This window comes from Catharus ustulatus, chromosome 1, assembly GCF_009819885.2.
Source record: "Catharus ustulatus isolate bCatUst1 chromosome 1, bCatUst1.pri.v2, whole genome shotgun sequence".
Classification (NCBI taxonomy): domain Eukaryota; kingdom Metazoa; phylum Chordata; class Aves; order Passeriformes; family Turdidae; genus Catharus; species Catharus ustulatus.
In genome coordinates this window covers 111,581,769-111,608,057 of record NC_046221.1, presented here as the reverse complement: position 1 = coordinate 111,608,057, position 26,289 = coordinate 111,581,769, and the positions used below count along the sequence as shown (strand labels likewise).

Sequence of the window (26,289 nt, the reverse complement as noted above, 5' to 3'; positions counted from 1 at the left end):
GCAATAGTCTCCAACTTGATATGCTGCCTCTGATGCTAGTGAGGGCTGAGTCGTCTGGGAAGCCCCAGAACTGACAGCCTTATATAAAACTATTGAGGGAAATTCTGCAAAATCCCAGTCATTTAGTGTCTGGGTTAAGTTTGGGAAGATGCCATTCTCATCTGATGTAAGCACACCTCTGCAGATTTATATCTGCAAAAGGCCTCCCTTAATCCATGGGACTGAATGATCTTATATTTATAGATCAAGAATAAGTTTTTGAATCCTGGAAGGTTGTTTGTTCCTCAAAATATGACTTCCAGAGACCAGTTACTTCAGGACATATATTCACATTGATGTACTACATTTTTTTTCACATTTGATGTAAATTTGCCACCTTCTGTCTGCTTTATCATGAAACAGGATTACCTAAGTCTCTCTATCTGTTCCTCATGTTCTCTCTTTTCCCTGGACAAATCTTCCATCTAAACCAAATAGCTTTAATTTTCTCCCACTCAAAACCGTGCCAAATCCTCTTAAATAATTATTTATCCTTTCTATTTCTACAATTTCCTTTTCTTTCCCTGGCAAAGGACCAGAGGTGATGTCAGCTCTGCTATGAGCGCAGCTGTTGGCAGCACAAGATGCACTGCATGCTAATCACACGAATATTTACCCAGTTCCTTGGAAAGGTTTTGAAGCTACTCTCAGAGCCATACTCAGACAGGTTGTCTAGAGCTAGTTTGGTTTTCTCTGCAACAAGCTATGATGCCGTGTTATAATGCTCATAGTGATGAAGTTCACTTTTTTTTTCATATCAGAAATTCACATCTTATTTATTTAAATTATTACAGCTGTAACTGCATAATAAGCAGGTATTTACATTAAAAAATTCTATAAATGCCTAAGTGGATACAGTTACTTAGTGATAAGGATTTATGGGAATTTTAAGCCATGTTTCCCAGTGTGCCCAACCAATGACTTGCACTAATAAAATTCTCTCCATTACTGCATTGCTCAATTACCAGAATCATTGAAATTACTGTTAAAAGCATCTAAGTATCTTTGCTCATCACAATTACTGTGGATAGTCAACACACTGGTACCTCCTGGTTTAATTTTTCTCCTTCCAGATATTTCAAAGTAATATTGATAGTAGATTTTGTTCCTGTGATAAATATATTAGTAAGATATTCCTGGCTGTTGCACGTTACACAGCTTTGTGTCTTCCAGTACTCCTTCTTGGTGGAGATATGATAATTATGTTTTAACTTTCCTATCAAATGTCTAATCTAGTTTCAAAATTTCATAGCTATTTGAAAGTGAAATTCTAAGGTTGCAGTTTGGTGTTATATAGGTACAAAACCCCAACATTGCCCCAGTACTGATATTTAGGCTAAAATGTGGCAAATTGCCTGGCTAACTAATAAGTGACAATGTCTTTGGACACTTGTCTGAAAGTGAAATGTTGCATACATACCTTTGCAATGCATACATACCTTTGTATCCCAGAATGGCTACTGTGATTGTTAACAGGGCACATAAAATGTATAATAAGATGATTGAGAACTTCAGTGCCCAGTTGTTTTTACACTTGGTACATTGGCTCCCCTCCTGAATACCTGCAACAGAAGATTTAAAGAAATATAAGACAATGGCAAAGAACACATTGCTGCGTTTGTCTCCCCATTTCCTTTCCTCTGTTTTCTAAAGAGTAAATAATTTATCTAAGCAGATGATGTTTACATATGGGGTGCCTATTTGCCTATGCTGCCAGGATAAAACACTGTGATGGTTAAACATCTGCTCAGTGAAACGATCACTTTGGGATTTTAGAATGTGTAAGAGAAGTAGGTTCTGCTTCACTGGAGAACCTGTAGCTTTTCTGAGAGGTGACTATTTTCTGACTGTGCTAACAACACTATGGTGAGCTTTGGAAATAAAGCCTTTATTAGCATGTCCTCTGTCAGGCATCACACTGCAGCAGCTCTTTCTTAGCATTTGGTATCCCTGTGGGGGCAATAGGACACAATAAATGTTCTGGCAGAAAAAAAGCCACAGAAATAAAAGAGCATTGTGAAAACCTGGTAGGAGTAGTTCTGCTTTGCAACAATCACCACAGATAGTTACCATCCAAACACTTTATTTCCACAATGAGAGAGACTTTTTGCATATTTTGGGGGGTTTTGGAGAACACTATTTCCACCAAAAAGAAGGGGTGCTTTACTGATACAGCCATCCATTCATCCACAGAAAAAATGCTGGTGAATTTCTCTTTGTGGACAAGTTTAAGAAAAATGGCCTCAAAGGGATGAAAGAAAACAGAGCTTTACTATTCTATATTTAAACTTTTTTTGCAGAACACCTTGATATCTTTGAGTCTAGGGAAACAATTTTCCTCTTTGGTGCTCCTTGAGAATAGCTGAAGAGCATTGGAAGCATGGATTATTAATTAGAAGCACAAATGTGTAAAAACCTGAAAATTGGATGGATGTTCTGGAAGAAATAGGCAGAATTTATCCATCTTTCCAAGGTGTGCTAAGCAGGTCAGGATTAATGTAACTCTGTGTGTGTCAGAAAATGCATTTCTTTGATATTTCACTCTATTTGTGTACTATTAGGGGAGTCCCACAGGAAAGCTTTAAGCTCTAATAAATTCTATGTACCAGATTACTTAACTAATCAAAACTTGCTCTGTAGCTTTTTATGAGTAACTTATATGTCTCCTGAGGCCTAATGCACAGATGATTTTACTTTTCCAAACTCATGACCTTCTGCAGAGTGGTTTTTTATTTTTCATTTTTTAAGAGCAACGCACAGGCCACTTCCCCGGGGTTCAAGGAGGATGGGTGACCAACATAATGAGTTAAATCAACTGCATTTCTTTCTCCAACGACATTGTCCAGTGACTCCCTTTAAACCCGAAGTACTTGAAGAAGGAAGGATTATCATATTGGAGCAACGGAGGAAGAGGATTTATACAAAGTTTGTTTCACAAGGCATTTTCTTCAGTCCTGTCTGCACATATACTCTTGGCTAAGGCAGAAATGCATCTTTTGCAGATCTTTTCCACATTACATCATCACATGTTTTTTCTAAACTTTTCAGGTGTGACATCACATTCTGTTGCCATATGATGAAAGTGATGTCACAGATTTGAGTTCCTTGTGGTTTAGGCATAAGACCAGCTGGGAACATCTGGTTATTTTTTCAAGAACCTTATGGGAAAATTAGACAAAGGCGTGTAAGCATAAACTCAAGAACAGAAATTCCAGAGGGTAAAGGCTTCTCTTCTGCCTGTGAGGTGGGAAGGGAGGGAGCTGGCACAGACAGCCATTTGCATATTGGATTTGGAAGGGTGGTAACTCCTGTACCACAAAAGAAAAGGTGAAGGGTCCATAATTCAGCTGTCGCGTTTGCTTATGGATCCTGATGCATGGGCTGGCTTGCTTGCTTTGGTCTACAGTCTCAAGGAGTTTGCTGGCAAGGAAGCTCTAACTGCTGAAAAAGTAGGAAAGGGAAAGTGCAGTTTTCTAAAGCTTTTCAGTAGATATTCAGAGACTGAAATTATTTCACAGTGGGAACTTGGTAGTGTCTGGAGCACCATTTTGCTGGTCTTAGCTGTACTAACCCATTGAGCCCCTGTGCTCTAAATACAAGGTTCCTTCACTGAAGGGTTTACAATTGAGATTCCAATTTGGTTGTCTTTGAAAGTCCCACATTTTCAAAAGCAAGCTCGGGTCAAAACTCACATCACATTCACTTTCTAAATACACAGATAAACAGAAAGCTTGATCCCCCTTATTTTAATGTTAATTGAAGCAGGCCTAGATCCTTATCTGGGAAGAATGATGGAGTGCAGAGGTACAAAACACAGAGAAAGGCAGAAGTAAAAACAAAGCTTTTGGCAGCAATTGCACAAGGAAAAGTTTCACTTGATAAGTGTCTCACAGTAAGATTACTCATTTTATGACATGACCTGCTTTCTGTCACTGTACTCCGGCTTCCTGGGTAGTGTAATGAGCTGAAACTTCACCGATGTCACTGGATGTATTGCAGTTCAGCATCCAGCATCATGGATGTTCCAGTGCTTCATAGGGATCTAGTTTCACTTGTCTCAATCCTTTCTACCTCTGGTTCAATAAAACAGCACTTTGGCTTTTCAGAACTTTTAGTTTCAGTGTATTTAAAACTGACATCAGAACGGCACCCCAACAAAAGCCAGACCTTTCCATCCTTTAACAGTCCAGCACAGTTGGTATCAGTAACACAGGCACATCACACTAAAAAGATCATACAGGCTGGAGTGATTCCATTAACTAACCAGCCTGGAACTGTGTATTGCATCCCTTGCTGGGGCTTTCTGCCTGTCAACCTAAAACTACATCTGATTGCCAATGAACCCCTGCTACCCTCATCTAACATGACCCAGATCCAGGGCTGGAGTAAGAAGCCAGGGAGCTCTAACAGGCTCCTTTGTTTTCTTTTACCTAGGAGGCTGTAAAGTCTTTCAGAGCAATTATGTTTGCTCTTTATTACAAACATGTAGTGCTTAACTCTGCTGCTAGTAACACGTGATTTTCTAATTTAGTAAACATATAAAAACTACTACAAAAATACCAAAGATGTAGGTAGTCCTTGAAGAAAAGATTTGGAAAACTCACTCTGATGTCTTTCTGAGCAATTAAATTTGTCAAGCTATATGCAAAGGCAAAAGCCACCCTCTCTGTACAGGGATGAACTACAGTAAACTCAAGGTTCCCCAAATTTCCCTGCACATACTTCAGCTTGCCCTGTTATTTTTCCCCACTACCTTGCTTAAGGATCACACGCAAATAAGATTATTCTGATTTTGGAGATGCATTTAGTCCATATTGTGAGGACACATTTTTACTGAAAGTTTTTTCTGAAAAGATGTGATTGCCAAATTATTAAGCAGTGACAAATGGGAGGCAAAAATGCTTACGGTGATTACACAAAATCCTGCAGGCTGGCATAAAATCATACAAGTTTGCCACAAAAGCTGTGAGTTGAGGCTTGAAGGAGCCCATGCTTGGGCTTTAATTTGGCAGAAGTTTCCCAATTTTATTCACTGGATTGCTTGCTGTTACAACTGACTTAAAATGAAAAATTCTTCCAGGAGATGTATCACATCTCATCTAGAAAGCTGTAGACTAAATGGAAAGGGAAAGACCCTACACACACATCCTATTGACAGAACAAACATAAAACCTGCAAAAGGGCATTCTCAGCTGAAGTCAGCTCTTCTCCATTTGTTAATGATGCTCCTAGTGCAGCACACTCCTGTCTGTGTCCTCTGCACGTGTTTTCAATGTTACTCTGCTCCCAGACATTTGTCACTGACTTCCAAACCCAGGGAGCTGGGGTCACTTCCGCATGACGTGCATTTCTCACTGCCCATTTGATCAATGTTTAATAAATATCAGATGGGACACAATGTGCCTCATTTCACTGGACATATGTTTTTTTCCATTCCTTTCCCTGACTTATTTTAATAAGAGTGCTGGTTTTTCTGCCTCACTGTTGGGAAGACATCTGGCCAAACAGAAAGCAACCTAGTACAAAGAGATCCTGCTGGCTCACATGCTTTGGGGACCCCCTTCTCTGCAAACCAAAATGCTCACAAAAAAATATGCAAGTGAGACATCCCCCTGTTACCAGGCTTTGTAGTATTTGTTTTTATAGCATTGCATTCCAGTGACTGAAGACTTTGTTCTCACGCAGGGGGTATACATCTGCAGATTCCTTTTGGACTCCAAGAAGAGGTTTTGCTGAAGGAGGAGCTGGCTTTTTTGGGGTTTATTTGTTTGGAGGATTTTTGTTGTTGTTTTGTTCCATGGTTTTAATGGCAGATGAAATATCTCTGCTCTTTGTAACCACCTTACAAAATGCCTGACGCCCCAACTGTATTACACTTCAGGAGCATATCTTTGAACATGGGAATATGACATGCACACAACTTTTTTTTTTTCCTGAATAATTCTCTTACAAGTATTTGCCTCTCTGTTCTTTTCTTGGCTCTGGCTGCAGGATCATAGGTGGTCTCATAATATTTCTGCTAGCAAATCAATTTTGACAAAGATGCAAGGTTTCCTTCATAACCCTGACAAGAAATGTACTGATAAGATAAAGAAATGCAGTGCAGGAAACGAAAATACATTAGTTTGGAGGGGTTTTCTCCAGTGTGATTCACTGAAAAGAGATAACATCCCTTGAATTTTGGAAAGAAGACTGCAAGGCTCGTTTGCAGCCTTCAAATGATTGTTTTCTCAAAGCTAATGTTTTCAAAACAGCAGTGGATCTAATACCTATATTTAAAGGGACCTGAGCAAACTATATACATCTAATTCAGGCTTCCTGCCCTGGAAGGTGCCCCTGTCCATGGCAGGGAGGAAGAAACTACATGATTGTGGAGCTCCTTTCCAATATGGACCATTTTGTGATTCTGTGTGTAACTAAGAGTCAAATACTGAGAAGTAATTAACATTGCATAGTTGCAACAAGCTGCCATGGTGTCTATCTCACAAGCAAAAGTAGGTGATCCCATGAGGAGTCCACCTCTAGGTTTAAATGTTTTGAAAAACCTGGATGTGCTTAAATTCAGGCACCCAAGTGCAAAGTGGGTGTTTACTAATACACATGCTTAGCAATTATGAAAGTAAGTTTGTCTCATAGGACAGAGAGGATCTTAAAGTTCAGGCATGTAAATGTTTTCATATATACATGCACACAAACACATTTATGTTCAAATATATGGAAAAATATGAGTGTCAGTGTGTTTTTTACAGAGAAGCTTTGGTAGAGACAAAACCCCAGCATATTATATCACCACACTAAGAAAAAGCAGGCAACAGCATCTTTGACAACAATAGCTTTGTATAGGTTTGAGATTACTGGATCCAGCCAGCCACAAAAATCACAGTGAGATTTTTTGTCTTCTCTTTTGCATTGTGTCACAGGTTATTAACCTACCCCTCATGAAGCAATTCTCGTGACCCTTCAGGAATGGTTTTGTTGCAGTGAGCAAAACCAATGATTCGATGGTTCCATATGCTGGTTTATTCAGAAAGCAGTTGTTCTTTATAATGGTCAAAAAAGGCAAAAACTGAAACTGCCTCATGCCTTTTAAAATTATTGTTTTGAGATAAAACTAATGTCTTTGGTTTAGATTCTATTCTCACACTGTAAAAGTTGTAATTTGAACTATACGTAAATAGTCGCTCTACATATTTCCTAGCTAATGCAGAAAGGTCCACACCTTCTCCCATTCCACAGTTTTGGCAAGCCCTCTCTCCACCATGGCAATGGTCTTGCTCATCCAAATAGTGCAGTCCTGGCTTGTGGGCAGGTGGATTGCAACAGCCTGCTTAACTTAATAGTCAGATTTTTACAATGCCATTGGAAAAAATATTTAGCACAAACATGTTGTCATTTGTTCCGGAATTTGCTAGTTTTGCTTCTGGTTTTGTAATCAAATAGGGATAAATGCAAGCTATGCTTGCTTTGAAAAACTTTCTGGTTATTTATTAGGAAGCAATTAAAGCAGTTAAACTTGAAATCTGAGCAGTGGGTATGTACTCATCTAACTTGTGCCAGTTTTCCTATGCCAGGTGGAAAATCATGAAGCATGGCAGCAAGACACAGGTTGAAACAGCCACTCTGCATTTCAAGTAAACACTGCAAGACACAGAGCTTCTTTCTTCCAAAATTAATAAATAAATGGACCCAACCCAACCCACTCCACACAGGTTTCTACAGTGTTCAGCATAATCTGATTGCTCTGCTGCACAGCTGGCAGCTTGTGCAAATAACCTCTGGAAAGAAGAAAACACACCTCAAAAGCACAGTCTGAGAATTCGTGCCTCATGAGGCTGTACAATCTCTACCAGGACTAGTGGTACCAATTTCTGTGATTTTATCCTGAACTTCACATTCAAGATGTCTTATTCACCCGGTGCCCCTTTCTTTCCAAGTACAAGGCTGGGGCAATCCCTGGTATCAATATAGGTTTGGGTGGACCAAGATCATGAACAGATCCAGAACAGCCCTGCCAAGAAGGACTTGGGGATGCTGGTGTACAAAAGCTGGACATGGGCTGGCAATGTGCTCTTGCAGCCCAGAAAGTTGAACACATCCTGGGCTGTATCTAAAACAGTGTGGCCAGCAGTGGAGGGAGGCAATTCTGCCCCTCTATTCTGCTCTGGTGAGACCCAACCTGCGTACAGTTCTGGGGTCCCCAGCACAGGAAAGGCAGGGACCTGTTGGAGTGGGTCCAGAGGAGGGGCATTAAGATGATCAGAAAGGCTGGAGCACCTCTTCTGTAAAGACAGGATGACAGAGTTGGGACTATTCAACCCGGAGAAGAGAAGGCTTTAAAGGAATTTTATTATGGTGGTACTTAAAGGGCACTTAAAGGGTAAAAAGGATGAGAAAGATGGGGCCAAACTTTTTAGCAGGACCTCTTGTGATAAGACAAGAGGAAATGGCTTTAAATCAAAAGAAGGCAGATTCAGATTAGAGAAAAGGAAGATTTTTACAATGAGTGGGGTGAAACAGGAACAGGTTGCTCAGAGAGCTGGTAGATGTCCCCTCCCTGGAAACATTCAGTGTTAGGGTGGACAGGGGTCTGAGCAAACTGATCTTGATGAAGATGTCCTTGATCCCTGAAAAGCATTTGGACTAGAGGACTAACTTTAAGGGTCTCTCGCAACCCAAACTGTTGCTATGTAATTATGTGTGACTTTCAGCTTGCATTCTAGGAGAACAACAGATTTAGACTCCTAAAAAATAGAAGTGAGGAGGATTTGTTCCTTAAGGATTAAGAAAATTGAAGATTCCACCAAGACTTTCAGAATCCCACCTCTACAGAGCAGCTCTCAACACTAAGGGAGCAATGTTGGGGTGGCAGGGCTCACCCTGTCCCTCATCCCCTGAAGAGGAAGGGGTGCACTTTGTCTCAGAAACGCAGGGTATTTCAGTAAACATGAGGGATTTCCTTCTCTGGGACACCTTGGGAAAACCCAGCCCTCGATGAGCTGCACACTGCAGCCCAAAGCTCTGCACAAAGGGGCCATCAAGCAAATTCTCCTCCACACACCAGACTGAGTCTGTTGGAGGCAGAGACCGCTTCCCATAAATCAGAATCCCACATCTGACATAATAAAGAGCCTCAGAGGGCCAACACTATTATCTCTGGAAAGCTTTCAGCCTAAGAAATACTTCATTCTATGTAATGTACACAAACCCTTTCATTAAAGGAGGGGAGAACCTCATTTTCAGCCTGACCATCATCTCTCACTTATTTATATAACCCAGCCAGCATTTTCTCTCTGGCTTTGTTCTTCTTTGTAGCAGTCCAGAGAATCACAATGAATTGTCAGAAACCCTAATTATACACTTCAACAACCACCACCATTTAATTATATAGTATTACCAAACAATGTCCTACTGTGATTAAACACTAAATATTTTAATTGAAAGGATACAAAAAGCCCAACCACAACACAGGGTAAGCAAAGACTGCTGAGTATCTGAACTGTATGTTAGGCAAATATTACAAACAAAGCTGAAGAACCAGTATGGTAAATTTTATGAAGAATCATGGATTTGCAATAGCTTAAGGTCCAGCCATAACAATGCGGTAAGAATATCACACCAACAGAGGGTCCAGCATCCCATAGGATATTAGATTTAAAGACAAATTCAAACCAGAACAAACCTCAGAAAGTGCTGGTGCTTTTAAGCAACTGTCTGGAATAAAAGAGATGTGTCTGTCCTCAGTTACTGAAAATCAAGTAAGGGATCACTCAGTGCATGTGTCTGGAACTAAACCCAAAAATCTAATTAGGCTGCTCAAAAGATGAGAGAAAAACTAAAACAGTTAAAAGAAGACAGAAATTATGTATGAATTAACGACCTGTTCAATGACAGGCCTGACAGCCATGACACATGACAATAAAGAGCCTCTCTCAAATTCTGTTTCTATACAGAAGAATTTAGATTGACTTGCAAGAAGAAATAGAGCCAGATCTATAAGGAGATCAAAGCCAGATTTCTGGTTTGTGAAACAGCTTCCTAAGACAACCTGAAGATATTTCATTCAATGATTTAAATAAAACCAGAGGTAACAAAGCAAGTCATGGAAGGGCTTTGTCCTTCAGAGTTGTGCCAAATGGCAAAGTAATGCCATTTTGGTCAAAGTTCAGGCCTTCCATTCTGAAATAAATATGCTTCCTAATGAAACATAGATCCTAATTAAGATTATATAATTTGATGTACATGATTTTCAAACTTAATTCAATTTACATTTGACTGAAAGGATGAAAAAAGGTAACACACCCAAAGTGTCTATTTTCCCCAAGATTCTCTAATTTTATAACACGGTATTTAGGCATTAGGGACCCTAGTAATGGTGCTAAATGGTAGGCAGAAAAAGTGGTTAACTCCATGCTTTGTTGCTTTGGAGATACATTTCTTGAAGAGGGCACCATGATCCCCTCCATGGTTGTGGGTGTGGTGGGTGCCAAACCCATAGCAGTGCCACCTGTGCTGCAGGGCCACTCACCAAGTCATCCAGAGCACAGGTGCAAAAACGATGCTCTTCACAGGAAGCTTTCATCTGTTCTTTTACCAGCTTCTGCAACTTTTAAATTTAAGGGCAATGCTGAAAACATTGGATCGCTGTTTTAAAGAACAGGAAACAATGGAAACTCTAGCCGTGCACAACAAATCAACATTTCTGTATCCACAGATGTCGCCAAAAATTCTATGCCATTTAACTACAGAAATTACAGTAATTTCAAGATTATAAACCGCACCTGATTATAAGCCGCACGTCCGGGTGTCGGCAACTGTCTTGGGTTACAATACAGGATGTGATAAAAGGTATCTATTCTATCACCATCTGTTGAGGGTGGGGGCAGTGATCCTTATCTCAACGGCAGATATTCTGCTAATGGGCCATCCATTGAAACCAGACAAGGCATTGTTCTTTATCTTTTCACAACCCACCATTCCTTCAGCGAGTCATTTACTGCTAATGGCCCATTGAGTCCCGCTGTGGCACTGATAAAATTACTGCATCCCTTTGGAAGTTGCTCCAGCCAGGGGGAAGAGCCCAGAATTTCTTACCAAGATAAAAACAGAGATTTTGGGACACTAAGGTAGCCCCTTTCTCCACTGGACTCCAGAGGAAAACTGGATTTCTCCACATCATCACTGGACCTCTGGAGGGAAACTGCACCTTCTACAGGAGCACTGCTTCAACTGAATCACATCTGTCACTGCAGGAGGATGCAGCCACCATTTAATGGGACTGCCACCAACACCCTGCCTGACGGGGTGGCAGGTTGTACTCTGACTTTGTTAGGGTTTGGAATTTGTTTCTTTGTAGTATCATATTTCTATTTTAATTTCCCTAGAAAAGAACTGTTATTCCTAATTCCCATATCTTTGCCTGAAAGCCCCTCGATTTCAAAATTATAATAATTTGGAGAGAGGGGATTTACATTCTCCATTTCAAAGAGAAGCTCCTGCCTTTCTCAGCAGACACCTGTCCTCCAAACTAAAACAGCAACTTTTTGTTCTTTGTCCACATATAAGCCGCACCTGATCATAAGCCGCACTTGGTTCAGACCAAAATTTTAGTCAAAATGGTGCAGCTTAGAATCGTGAAATTACTGTAAATGTTTTATGTGCCTTCACAGGTTAAGTATTTGGCAGCCATCTGTTCCATGTACGTTTCTGTGCACACAGGCATCCCTGACATGGCTGAGGCGGGTCACTCATTTAAAAGCATTGTAAAATACCATGTGTCACAGCAAAGTGTACTTTTAAACTCTTGTAGCTCATACAATTCTAAACCAATTTTCACTCATTAGTCATAACCCCAACCAGCATGCCCTTCTCATCAGGATTTCTTCTCTCACCTACTACCAAGTGGAACAGAACAAAAATAGGGTTTCAACCACATCTGATAGCATAAAAACCATATTTACTGTTTTTTGTTAAGGAAAAAGACAGAGATACTTTTGATGAGGTTTTCAATGGTGAAAAAATAGTTGCCTGAGACTGAACAAGTATACCCAACTTCATGCAGAAAAATCAGACCTGCAGATGTATCTGTAACTACAGGTTTTGTTATGCTCCAGCTGAAATGCTGCAATAAATGCTGGCACTAACAGAACAGAAAAAAATGAATCAAGATTTGACACCTCAAATTAATATTTAGATCTTTATACACCCTTTTCTAGATTTAGTGGTAATGCTCCTGTTGCCTTCATTAAGAATCACTTGAATATAAAAATTATCTCTTTTTCAACTGAAGTGTCTCTCTGAAGACATGACTTGGAATTTAAAAAATTAATGTGCATGAAAAAAGAAGAGGTGAAAGTGTTTCTATCCATGCTGGGTACTTAGCAGTTACACAGACCTTTTATTTGGAAGGTGACACCAATAATGAAGAGGGCCACAAGGAAGAATGAAGTAGGACCTCAAAAAAAGGTGAATTCAGAAAACAGTAGGTATAAAGAAGCCTGCTCTACTCTTTTAATTATGCAAATTACTACTTCTGATTAGCCTTTTCCCTGTGAGATCCAGAATTCTTGGCTGAGATACCAATACTGAACTGAGAAGAAAGGACCCCCACAGGCACTGCACTGAACACAGCTCATGGTCGCAAATCCACTGGCTGTAAATTCATTCCTAATCTCCTGAGGCTACACGCTTAACTATAGGAGAGAAATTATGTCTAGGTATAAGCGTTGTTCCTCTGGAAGTGTGCTGCCTTACTCCCCTCAGCTGAATTGAGACTCAGCATTAAATCACCTCCAAAGGAGAGGAGCTGTCAGGGCCTGGATTTATTTTTCACCTCACTGCCCTTCTAAAACCACTTTCTAAAGGTAGGGCTTTTTCCACAGAAATATTGCAGGCTTGATGGCAGACACAATAAATCCTGTTTCCACCCTCCAACATAACCAACCTCCCCCTCTACCTCCTTTTCCAGAATCTTATCTTCTCAAAGTGGAAATTTTCCTCTGTGAAGCTGGATCTCTAGGTTAAGGAATGATTATGACCCAAAGCAGCTCCCATCTTTCAGTTTTCTCATTTTGTTCCTCCCTTTTCCCCCTCTCCTGTCTATCTGTGTCCTGACTCCTGAGGTCTCCCTAACCCTGGCTCATTCTCACCTCACTAGCATCCAATTTCCTGGATAAAAAGCAGACTTAGAATGAATTCCTCAGGCAAGTGGAACATTTCTTTTCAAACGCTTGTGCCAATGTGCAATGACTATGCAATGTTAGGAGGAAACAGCCCTGATAAATGGATTCTTTCCACCTAATGCCATCACAATTTCTGGGATTTTTCCCTGATTAATATTCACCCTTATCTAGAAAGGAAATTTTTATTCTGTAAATTGCTATAAGTTTCCTGTACAGGGGTGGGAGTGTGGTTGGCAAACATAATTTGTGTTTTCCCTTCTAATAAAACAATAAGGAAATCTGCACTATTCTGACAAATGCTGGGAAATGAATTAAATCTGCTTGTTACAAGTGAGGAGAAGCCATGCAGAAGCCATGCAGAAGGACATCCAGACTGCAGCCACAAAGATAAGGAATTAACCAGCAATTAGACAACAAACATATTACCTGCCTACATAGCACCTGCCCCACTGCCTTCCTAATGTCAATGCAATCACTGTTAAGTAGGTGAAAACTCTATCTATTGTAATCACGAAAATACAGAAGCTGACAAATCCATTAAACGTGAAAACATTTGCTACACTTTCAATAGCAACAAGGATAATAATAATACCTGCTAAAAGAATTATCCTCCTGAATATATTCCTTGCTATAATTCTTTTCCTGATACCTTACGAAATCATGGGAAACCGAGTCCTTGCAAAATGTTTTTTAACAAAGCCTGGTGGTTTTAGGGTCTCTGTCTTCAGAGTAGTACAAGGGGAAGGCAGTTGCCATGAGGTCAGGGTCTCCTGAGATTCCACATCTGCAGATGGAGGACTAAGAATCTCAGAACCACAGAATCATTTTTGTTGGTAAAAGTCCTCCAAGTTCATTGAGTTCATTTGACCCATCTCCACTTTGTCACCTACACCATGGCAGTTGTTTCTTGAGGACCTCCAGAGATGGTGACTCCCTCACCTCCCCTGGCAGTCCATTCCAATACTTGAAAACCCTTTTGGTGAAGAAATTCCTCCTGACATCCAGCCTGAACCTCCCTTGGTAGGGACACAGCTTAAGGCTTCTGTCCTGTCACTTGCTGCCTGGGAGAAGAGGCCAACCCCCAGCTGGCCACAGCCTCCTCTCAGGAGGTTCCAGAGAGATAAGGTCACCCCTGAGACTCCTTTTCTCCAGGCTAAACATCCCCACTCCCCTCAGCTGCTCCTCATCGGACTTACAGGTCTTTTGATTTAGTCTGACTTAAGACTGAAGTACAACTTACTAGTATTTAGTGTGGTAAGACTCAAGTCTTACCATGCATTTCAGGCTCATTGCTACATGCTTTATTGGGAGATTGAGGCTGACAGTGAAAGGCTTAAATTGAATAAAATAATTTTCTTACCCAGAAGACTAAATGAAAAACTTTTCACTATAGAATGTATGTGTTTTATTGGAAGAAAATTCCAAGGCATTTTAATTAAGAGGCAGAAGGCATAATATAAATCTATAGTTACAAGTAAATTTTAATTCAGACAAAAAAATTGTAAAGGAGACCTTGGGGTTTTTGTTCCCCTGGTTGACACATAAATATATTATTAAAAGTTCTTGTGAAACTTGTAATAAAAAAACCCCCAGACTCAAATATTAGCTTGTGTTTTAGTGAAAGCAATCCCAAGGTAACTGAAAATTTGGAAGACAACTACTCAGGGAAGAAGGGAACTGAGTGAACTCAAACAGTCAAGATGTCTAAATTAATTTTGAAAAATTATTTTGTCTGAAGTTAAGACTGCCAAAGACTTTTGGACTGCAAACCTACATATCTGCTTTAGAACTTTCTCACTGGTTTCTGATGTTCTTTTACACTTGTAGCTTTATCACACTTTTAACTCTCTGAGGAATGTTGAAGTTCTCAAATAATGGCTGTAATAATCAGTTTCCTTGTTTTGATATGATATACCACTAAAAATACAAAGAAAATAGTCCCTTTCTGTACTCTCTGTAAAAGGTGGCAAGAACTTAGAAAGCTAATAGAATTCACCATATTTGTGTCAAACCTGAATTTGCATTTCCATTCTTGGGTTTTTTTTTTTTTGTTTTTTGTTTTTTGTTTTTTTTTCCTAATACCAAGATTTATCGGTCCTTGAAGAAAAAAAAGACTGAAACAAATCTGGGGTCAATATTTGACTTCAGGGTCAATATATCTTGCCTTTTCACTCTCAAAGGGGTCAATATCTGCTGTTATTTATGCCATACTCTGCAGCTGCTCTTTTGAACTCCAGCAGAGAAATACATCACACCCTTGACCCACAGCCTTTCCAACTAAGTGTGGAGACACTGTAATTTATTTGTTCAAAGCAAGTGTCAAATGTTTTTAGCACTAAACTGCACTAAACGCTCTTGTTCCTTATCACAGCTTTAGTTACACAAGTGCAACCTCTCTGGTTTCCACAGACTTACATGCAATTCACATCAGTGCAGGTGTATCACCCAGCCAGGGAGCTGGAAAATGTTTTTTGTTCCATGTCAAGCTAAAAGCATAAAACAGAAGAGCTGGTGAAGCAGCCAAACTGGCAGCTCAGTGGAAACTTTGTATTAAAAAAATTAACACACAGTACTACAACCTATTTAGGGAACTTCCAATAAAATAAGAAATAACTCTTCCTTGTGTCTTTGGACTCCACAGGTACTTAGTCCCTGTAGTGCTCTGAGGTTTATATGTAATAGACTGAAAAATAATTTTCACGTATTAAAAGTAAAAATGTTTTCTAAAAATTCTGTTTCGCAGCAGTTTTATTTGACTTAGTACATTTATTTCTTGGCTAGCTCCTTGTATGGTAAGTTTCAGTCCAGTACAAATTTTTTCCATGGCTGAACTATATCCTCCTGAAAAGCAGAGTTGGAAATGTTGAAAACCATAAACTATAGCTAAAGGCACACATCACAAAAAGCAGAGTTCTCAGTGTGAGCAGAACCTTCTTTTCCAATGAAATATGGACTTTGTTTGTTAAGCACACTTCTTACCTCCTCATACTTTGAATCTTACTCCAGCCCCCAAAAGGAAGAATTATTTGAACACATTTGCTGTAGCCTTTTCACTCAAGAGACTTAGAGTTTTCACTAATTTTCATGTACCTTTTGTTCTGCACTTTCCCAGTCCACAAGAAAAGATGGCATTTTTTTTCCTTGTTTGAACAATGCATCGTTCTATTTAAATAGCTTAGACAAGACTTTAAAGCTGTGAAAACTAAGAGTTAAAAAAAAAATAAATTAAGAAGAATTAATGCATTCCATTCCTTCATATCCTACTATATGAATACTATTTTTTACTGGTGACATCAATGCCACTAAATTTTTAGATGAATGGTGTTGCACAGTTGTGCACATGACCCTAAAATAGATTAAACTGCTTGACAAATGTTCTGGTAGCTCTTGTGCCAAAAAATGAGAGAGGATATGCCCAACAAAAAGTGTTACACTCCTGTAGAAATTGGGTAGTATAATTTGTTATACAAGTTCTTCTCTCTTCCACTCTATGTTTTGCTGAGTGCTTTGTTAAAGAAATTTAAATGCACTTACAGAAATTTCCTCTAAGTGTTCTGCCAAGGTGCATGAGCAAACTCAGGTCAAAATTTTACTGTACATGGACAGAAGCCATAGGACAGAAGAGCACTTAATTTTTAATCATTATTTCATTAGTTAGTAAACTGCTTAGCTGCTCCATAATATTTTGGATTGTCTGAAAATGGCCTACAGCTTCACAGGAAATCCTTCTTTGGCCTCTCTCAGTCGCAGGCACAAACCTTATAGGTTTCCCAAGGGAGCACAAAACTTAGTGCATAGCTAAACATAATGATGAGTACAGGGCAGCCATTCAAGGAAGCTGAATCACAGGATAACCTAGGACCACATACAGGAAAGTGAATATCAGGGTATCTAGGAGTATGGTGGAAACAAAATCACAAATCCTGTGTGCTGTGTGTGGAGAGCCGTGGCTCCAAAAAAGATAATGAGTGAGATGACAAGAAGGCTACCAAAGCCTTACCATCATGATGTTAAGGACAAAAGGGCAGAAGCAGCTTCTTGGCTTGCTGCAGCTGGACCAGCCTCGGGTATGGCAGCACTGATGGGAACTCAGTTCGACACAGAGGCTGGAAAAGCCCAATTCACTGCTGTGGCTTGCAGCCTTCTCGTGCTGGAGACAGGGCTTGGAGGCTGGACAACCTTGGAGACCAGATCTACAGCTCAGGGCCAGGCCAGTCATTCAAAGACTGAGAGACAAGGTCTCCTGGAGCTGGTGGCCAAGGGGTCACCGGATGGGGTCAGGAACCTTGAGGGCCACTGGCCCCAAGGCACACATACAGGAGGGAGCTGCGACTGAGATAATGACCCTTGTGGGGAGGCTGCAAGTCACACCAGGTGTTTCCACCACTATGAGTCTTACCAGGAGCCTGGAGTTTACAGTGAGAGGCTTAAACTGAGCCAGATGCTTCTCATACTTGGAAGAAAACAGTAATTAAAAGAAAACCAGAAGACTTGGCTGCAAACCTGTGTGCTTTAATGGAGCACTGTAACTAAAGGGCACTCCTATGAAGAGGTAGGAGTAACATACACTCCTGGCTGCAAGTTGGAGGCAGGGACCCTTCTTGGAAAAAAACCAAAAATTGAAGCAGTGGGGGTGATTACAACTGGAACAAATTATCATCACAGGGGATTCCCTGTACTTTAATGTCTTTAGATCAAACCCGACTCCTCATTTAAAAGATATGCTTTAGCCAAAAACAAAGTCATTGGACTTTGTACAGGAGTAACTGGATGGAATTGCATAGCCTATCACACACAAGAGGTCAGAGTATTTAAGTGCCTTGGCTCTAATCCCTACAGATGGAAATACGTGTGGCTCTGCTCCGGCCTGCTGCACAGAAAATATCTGTCTCTAGGGGAAGTTCATGGTGATGACACGATGCCTCACTGTCCCAAGGGGGATGTGTCTTTCAGATCCAGCTGAGCTCAGAATTAAAGCAGATAACCCTCCCAGATGTTTTATGGCACTGGATGGAGACAGCAGATGATAAGGTTCAGTGTATGCTGGCACACAAGAAGGTTTGGTATTTTCCTTATAAAGCAGGCAATAAGTCTGTTCAAGAAACAAAATAAAATTAATCCAAATGAATAAAGGCTGGAGGCTAATTAAAAGCCTACTTCTATTATTACAGGGGGAGAAACTACTCAGGGATAGTTCATTATGTTGAATCATAGCCCTCTAATAATGCCAAAAAATGCTAAGAGCTTTGGTGAGTTATCTTTGACCCAGTTTGTCAAACAAAACTACCATGTTGTTGCTTTCCCCAGAGTGGGCACAGATATCTGCTTTGGGAGGCAACAATTAAGTCAAGTATATGTCTCTTATGTAGGGGTGAAAAGACACATTTCCATCTTGACCCTTTTTTTCATTTTCCTTGAAAGCTGGTTCTTCCAGTCTGGACTTTCTTCAGAGCTCTCAGCCAAATTCTGGAGGAAAACTCCTTTTGCCCAAGTGCAACTTTTTCCTTGAAGAGTATAGCAAGTATGGAAATGTACAAAAGAAGAACAATATTTCAGTCAATTAATATAGCCTTGGAAAACATAATCATACTAAATTTTTACTACTTTCACTAGTACGATTTACTACTTAAACCAATGAAAATTTGCTGATAATGCTAGTGACTACTAAAAAAATACAGTATGGAAAGTAAGGATTTAGGACCAGGATATGAAACAGAAGCATTATCTAGGAAACTGAAAAGGACTAACTTGGACAGGCTTGTAGAAGCTGTTTACTGAAGTACTACTCAAGATGAAGCTCACTTGACATCACAGAAACCTCTGAGATGCAGCTGGTCCCTGCAGTCCCTTTCCTGAGCATCTCTTCTGTTGTGTTTGCACCATTATTTCTAGAAAGAAATGAAATGCTGCATTGTGGGACAATTTACATCCCAAATTAGATGTCCAAAAAAGGATTACAGTAATTTCACGACTATAAGGTGCACCCTTTTGACGAAAATTTTTCCTCGAACCCGGAAGTGCGCCTTATAGTCCAGTGCACCTTATATGATGTACAAAGTTGCGAAATTTGCCAAACCGGAAGTATGAGCTGTGAGCTGTGGGAGGAGCTGGCAGTGCCATGGCAGCCAACTGGAGGCGGGCCTGGGGGCCCACAGCACCGCCCCTCCCGGGTCCTGGCAGTCCCGGGGGCCCATGGCTGCCAGGTTGAGGCGGGGCCTCAGCCAGAAACCATGCAGGGGGAGCTGGGGGCGGAGCCTCGCCGCAAAAAAAAAGTGCGCCTTATAGTCCAGTGCGCCTTATATGATTTACAAAGTTGCGAATTTTGCCGACTCCTGGGGGGTGCGCCTTATAGTCCGGTGCGCCTTATGGTCGTGAAATTACTGTATACAATAAATCAAACACTGGAAGATTGCTAGAAGTACTGGACAACTGTGTGCAAAAGCTGAAGCATTAAAACTTGTTTTCTTGCAAACTTTCCTTTGCTGGGAAGGTTCCCTGGAACTTGCAAGAGAACAGAGAAAGAAACTAGGGGACTTTTTCAGCTTTTCATGGCATAACAGGTAATCAACACATCAGCCTTTTACAGCCAAGATAATTGCCTCCCTGTGAGCTGTAACTTGAATCATGCCCCATGTTAGTCACAGCTGGGGGCGGCTTCTGCTCTGCTTCCAGCCGCACTGGGGAAAGGGGTAAGGGAACTTTTGGGGATCTGCAGTGACTCTGTCATGGAAAGGGGACAGTCGCTGCAGAGAATGTGGGACCACCTTGGCTTCAGGGCACTGCTTGAGGGATGCTCACACTCACGCTGAGCTTTTCTGCAGCCTGTAGGTGTGTTATTGTTTTCGCACCTTTTTCCAGTAGGCAGCAAACTGTGGAAGGCTCAGCACCCAGATATCCTAAATTATCCAGTCTGACACTTATTCACAGGGAAAATGCCACTGTAATACTGAGGGTGCTTCTTAAATGAACACTATTACATTTCAACACTGTTACATTTCATCAAGGACGCCTAATGTATTGCAAAAAGGAAGACTGAGGGCCTGTGTCTTCTTAATTCATCTGAACAGTACCTGGCAATCTTACAAAGTGAAAAAAAACCCCATTGCCTTGAATCTTCATTAAGGCTCAGTGTTTGGATTCAGTGCCAGTTCTCACTGACTCACCCTGTCTTCAAGATAAGTTCCAGACTAATCTGTTTTACTTCCATTCAGCACTGAGGCCAAATTACCTTTGTACCCGCTCTGGTGGAGCCTCACAGAGTTAATGTCATCACACAGATAAAAGTCAGCCCAAAATTCGGTGCGCTGACTCATGTCCATTCCCTGGTTTTCCACCCCTTATCAAAAGAAAGAGAACAGCCCATCCTTCTGCTGAACAGCTGTTGTGCAAAGACACAAGTTCCAAAATTTGTATTTTTTACTTAGCTTGATTGAGACTCCTTAGTGTATGTACATTTATTTTAGCAGATTGAATTTGCTTAGCAGCTATTACAGAAACTTCGCTCTAAAAGATTGTTACCATGAATTAAGACAATTTTCTGTAGTGGAAATTCACCTCATAAATCAAGTCTGGTATTCATTTGGCAGCACAGATGAGCCAACTCAACTTGCAGCTGTAGGCACTCAGAAAGCAGCAGAATTTGTCCCTAAATCTGCCATTGTTTGATGACAAAATGGATATATTTTGACTTTCAAGTGAACAGATTATTGGAAGATGTTTTCTAATACAGAATTTCAGGATATCTAGTCCAAATCACCACTGCTGGTAAAAATGAGGAGACAGTGGAAATTAAAGGGTTTTCCTAGTTCTGCCTGTATTGCAGTTTTTCAAATATATGTTCCTCTGCCTCTAACATGCTGGTCAGCATTTCTTCAGTATTGACACACCGTTGGGCTCTATGTCAAATATGGAAAAGAGTTGGTTTTGCCCCACAGGAATGTAAAGCACTTCCAGGTCCAGGGGAGTTACTAAATAAACAGCTTACATTTCAAAATTACCTGGGAACTCCTGCTGATATTGGGACCATTGATCAAAGAGAGAGTTTAAAATTAAATACCTGGGTAGGAGGTTAACTGAAGCTGCTGGTGGTTCAGTTCTTCTGAAATTTGGTTTATTATTACTATATAGCCGAGGTCCCTGTTTTGAAGACTCTAGACTAATCCCACTTACTTATTTTTGTCAGTCAAAAAGTGGCTGAGATCCTGATTTTGGCTGACCAGACAGAATAAAACCAAAAGCTCTAGATAAAGAAGTTTGTCCCCTACATCTTTGGGATGAACATAGAACTCAGGAGAAAAAAAATTTTGTGATTCAGCAACCACAGAAAACAGAAGATTTTTTCCTATAATTATGACATCTTTTTTCCCCAACTGAAAATTCCTTATTCACAATAATTTTTTCCTCAGATTTAGATTTTTAGTATAATCCAATTTTCAGTTCTAAAACATGGCACATTGGCCATTCTTGATGGTGAAATTTTGACTATATCATTTTGTATTTACACTTTTGTCCCTAAATACAGACTGCCAGTCATGCTGTCCACCTTAACCAGCACAGAAACAAAATTTGACTCCCATCAGTTAATAGTTTGAAATATGTGGTCCCTCCAGTGCTGAGATACACTGAACAAAGTCCTAATTTCAGATTTTCCATGGAATTTACTGCCTTCCTGAGCAATTTTTTTTTTACTTCTATACCAAAATTTCAACTCTTACATCAGTGTGAATCCAGGATAAGTTCAGTGCAGTAACTCTAGATCTAAATTCGGACAAGTGAAAACAGAACAGCACTAGAATATGATACTGCAATTAAAATGTTACTTGTTGAAATGAAGTGTAGAAGCCACGTCCAAAATTTCTGGTTTTGTTGCTTTAATATATTTTGTGGGATATTCAAAAGTACTTCGAAAAAGGGGTCACCAATTCAGGACAAGAACTGTGTTAAAAATCAGCTTTTATCTTCCCAGTACCCAGTCTTTCTGTAGCCCTTTCTGCTTCCCTGTCACAGCGGTGCTTCAGGAACCCTTGGAAACTCTGGAAACATCAATACAAAGCCTGGGCTGTAGGGAATAATGTCATTAGGAGAAATTGATGCAAAAGGGCATTTTTTTGCAAAATCAACATGAACAATTGGAATATCTCCTGTACATAAAATTCCTGCTTTATGAAAGTGGTATATGAGGAAAATCTAAAAGCTAATTTAACAGTTTTAGAAAGTGATCTGTGTTCAGAATATCTCATAATTAGCACCACATCATTTACCCAATTGAGGTTGAAGAATAATGGGATTCTGGCACACATGCTTCCATCCTGACTTAGCTTCCCTACTTCTCCTGCCCCAGGCCTGTCTTCTAATTCAGCTAGTCAGCTCAGTAGATACCTGACACTTAGGAACCAGGCTGGGATAAATCAGCCCACTGAAACCAATTTGAATTTAGCCAGATGAGGTAAAAACTGCATGATTCGTGTTGTGCAATAACTCACTATGCAGTTATCTCCAGTCTTCTCCACACATCCCTATCTCCCATCTCACAAACACCTGAAGAACTTTGCAGGTCTTTGACACTTCACCTGCCATGCCTATCACACACCAAAGTTCCCCTGGATGAACACATACACAGCTAGATATTACACAGTTCCTGTTGGTATCCCACCTGCTCAGCAGCTCCAGCTGTCCCTATGAAAACTTGTGGAATGTGAGGTTAAAACTGCCAGAAAGCCTTCCTATAGGCACTTACAACAAAGTGCTAATTTCCCCCATTGTGCATATCATTGTGCAAGGGGTGCATATCAATGTTTCTTGCCTTGCTGGTTTATAAATACATCTCACATTTGTAACTCAGGCTGAAGCTGTCATTAAGTCACACAGGTTCTTTCTTTAGAAGTTTCTATAGTTAACTTTCTCCACATTTTTACTACTGAAATTTTGGCCACCCCTAGACTCAATGATTAAAATCCTTTTTCCACTGGATTCCTTACATTTTTTTTTGACCTCTTCCACAAGAACTCCAAAGCAGCTGCTACCTCCTTTTCCCCATATGATTCTTTCATATTTCCTGCATCCCTCTGCTATGTTCCACTTCCCCATCTCCACAACACACACATATGGGTCTGTCAGTAACTCCAGATGTCCTGTGGAGTCATCCTCCCCTAATGTCTCTCTTTTCACACCCTGGCCTTCCCCTCTCTTCTCTCACTTGTAAAACTTCTTATGCACAAGGGAATGTCTCCATTTCTCAAGAGCACCTTGTCCTCATGCAGAGAGTCCCAGACCTGTTCCATCACATCCTTCTCCTTCTGACTCCCCTGCAGAAATTCGTAGTGGCCTCACCAGGGATTCAGTGGCTGCATTGCACATGAATCTGGCACCTGGTTGCCTTCTGGGTCAGCTCATGTCACATACACCTGTGACTGTGACCTTAACCTGGAAGTGATTCTGGACAGGGACTGCACTGAATATGTCACTGTTTGGATGGTGTGACCTAAAGTGTATTACAAATGACTTGGTGAGTGCAGTATTTACAGCTACTTCACCTGGAGTCTGGCACTGAGGGCTGTTGAAACACTACAGAACAAAGTTTGCTAAAAACCCACCCCTTTAAACTTCCTCCTCTCTCAATCCCTGAGACAGCAGGAGATGCAGTTAATCCACCCATTTTTATGGCAATACCACTTCAACAAAGGTTCAGAGGAGTATCTGCCTTCCTCACAAAACATCATGTCATGTAAGGAGGCTGTGGCAGAAACAGATGTTGACTTTATATCAAAAGGAGGTTACTACCATGCTGATACACTTGTTATCTGAAGGCTGCAGTTGTCAGAAGTTTTGTACAGACTGCAAGACCACCTGGCTATTGGACGAGGACACATCAAAGAGGTGTCAAGCCAGAAACAGCCTGACATGAAGCCTGTATTCAGCACCACATCCTTGCAAATGGCAATATAATCTCCAAAAAGATGCATGAGGATATGGAGAATATGTCTGTAGGGCATAAAATATCTGGCAATTGTGGTAGGTTCACCAGTGTGTGAATCATGGCTGAAAACCCACCAGAGGACAAATTTTGGAAAACACAGAGGAGTCAGAACTACAAAGCAATTGTGAGGCAATTGGCTTTGCTCATCCAATACTCTTTTAAAATATTGCCAACCCAATATAAAAGGCAAGAGCCCAGTCACGTAGGAGGGATAGGTAACTGTGTTTTAGAAAGCAGGGAAGACAGTGTGGGTAACCACCAGAACCTGACAGTAGGAAACCCTGTAACTGAGGAAAGAGTAAATGAGGAGAGAGAAAATGCAATGGCTAAGTCCGTAAGCAAAATTAGAGACATGGTATAACTGTGTCTGGTGACAGTACTGGAATAGTTTATGCTGTTTTTGCATCCACTCATTGAGCAACTGAAATGCAATAAAGATTTGGACAGTACAGATGAAAGGATGATAAAAACTTCCCTTAAAATGAGAGGTTAAAGAAAACATAATTTTACTGAGTTTATCAAAGATGAGACTAAGCTGACTTATTCATGTTTGTTCATAAATGAAACCCTTTCTGACAATACGTGGCTTTCAAACAAACAAAACATGAATAAGAACCAATGTGGTGAACAGTGGAGTTCAACATATTGCAAGTAGACACAAACTGATAATTCTCCTAAGAGATGATTATTAAAAATGGGAAACAGTGAAAAATGCATCAAAGGGATTTTCTGCTGCATGAAATGTTATAATTAGTTCTTATATGTTTTATTAAGATATGCTTTAGCTATGAGAAAATACAGGCATTGTTCAGCAATGCTGTTGTCTTGTATTTTGTAAAAGGTCAGGTTTCATCACAGCCCCTTCTAATTGTAAAATTAATAGCCTATGCATTTTTAAAGCATCTTGAAAGCCATTAATTGCACCAAACGATATGACTACAAAAAGGAGTTTTGATGGACAGGTTGAAGGGGGTATCTCACAACAGCCAGGAATCAGCTGCTTGCGTTAATGGAAACCAAATCAACAGCAAAAAAGAAACATACAGATGCCCTATGGATAACTTTCTGAGTACACAGAGGCTGCCCAAGCCATGCTGGGATCTTCTTTGGGTAGATCAGAAAGGAGAGTAGTAATAATACACCATGCTTGTTCCCTTAATGCATTTGAAGAGATGTTTATCTGAATTCAGTTTTCCTGTTGCACCAGGGAAGTCACCCCAGGTACCTCTATCTTGCTTGCAGTACCTTGTGCTTGTGAAACTAGGTGTGTCAGGCCAGTCATGTTCAAACTGTGCCCCACTGTGCCTGAAGACCTGCTCCTTCCACCCTCAAACAAGGGGTGAGCTCCCACACAGGCATGTGCATCTCCAGGGTGCACCTCCAGCTCACATCACAGGAGGAACAAGTGCATTTCTCTTGGGAAAACTGAGACATAGCAGAAACTGAAGAGGTACCAGACACATAAGGCAACTGATGAACCCCAGTACACTTTGGTGATTTCTTTTAATTTCTCTCCCTCTCTGGGCCCTCAATGAAGGGTGGGGAGACACATTTCCTCTTCTACTGTTGTTTCAGGAAAGAAAAAAGGAGTTTTGAAGTATTGTGAGGTATAAGAGTGAGCCATTTAAAAGGGAACTCCTAAACATACAGAAAAATTGTTTTTAAAAAAATCCATCCCCACAACTATTCCAACATGTGGATTAATGAGGTCTGCAAACACTTTTCTTACTAAATAGTTCACGCTCTCCTTGAACACTGAAACAGCTTTCATCCTACCTTTCAGTTTGCTGTGAACTCTTGTAATTAAAGAAAGAGTATTGACATGGTCTTTGGCTTTTTAAGTAATGCCAAAAGATGCAGTTTCTTTATATTACTCCACTTGTGCAGTATTAGCAAAACTCCAAATCTCCCCGAGAAAGAATGGAGAACCTGGCTGTGGAGACTGGCAGATTTCCTTTGATGACTCAAATGCACCATCCTGCTGCTCTTGTGTCATTGCTGGTAGTGTGAAACACAGGGCTGGGAGCCCCAAGTTAGCCCTGAGCCTCTCCCTGCACTCCCAGCACCACAGCATTACTGCACCTGTACCACTGAGTG

At 40.6% G+C, this 26,289-nt stretch overlaps 1 protein-coding gene across 1 annotated transcript in view; it reads right to left on the bottom strand.

Annotated features, from left to right (window-relative positions):
• The window catches only part of COLEC12 (collectin subfamily member 12), a 94,844-nt gene that overhangs the window by 15,181 nt on the left and 53,374 nt on the right, over window positions 1-26,289 (bottom strand). The window contains exon 3 of the mRNA XM_033077738.2: window positions 1,479-1,601. Coding sequence (XP_032933629.1) covers window positions 1,479-1,601 — 123 coding nt within the window. The remainder of the gene's footprint in view (window positions 1-1,478; window positions 1,602-26,289) is intronic.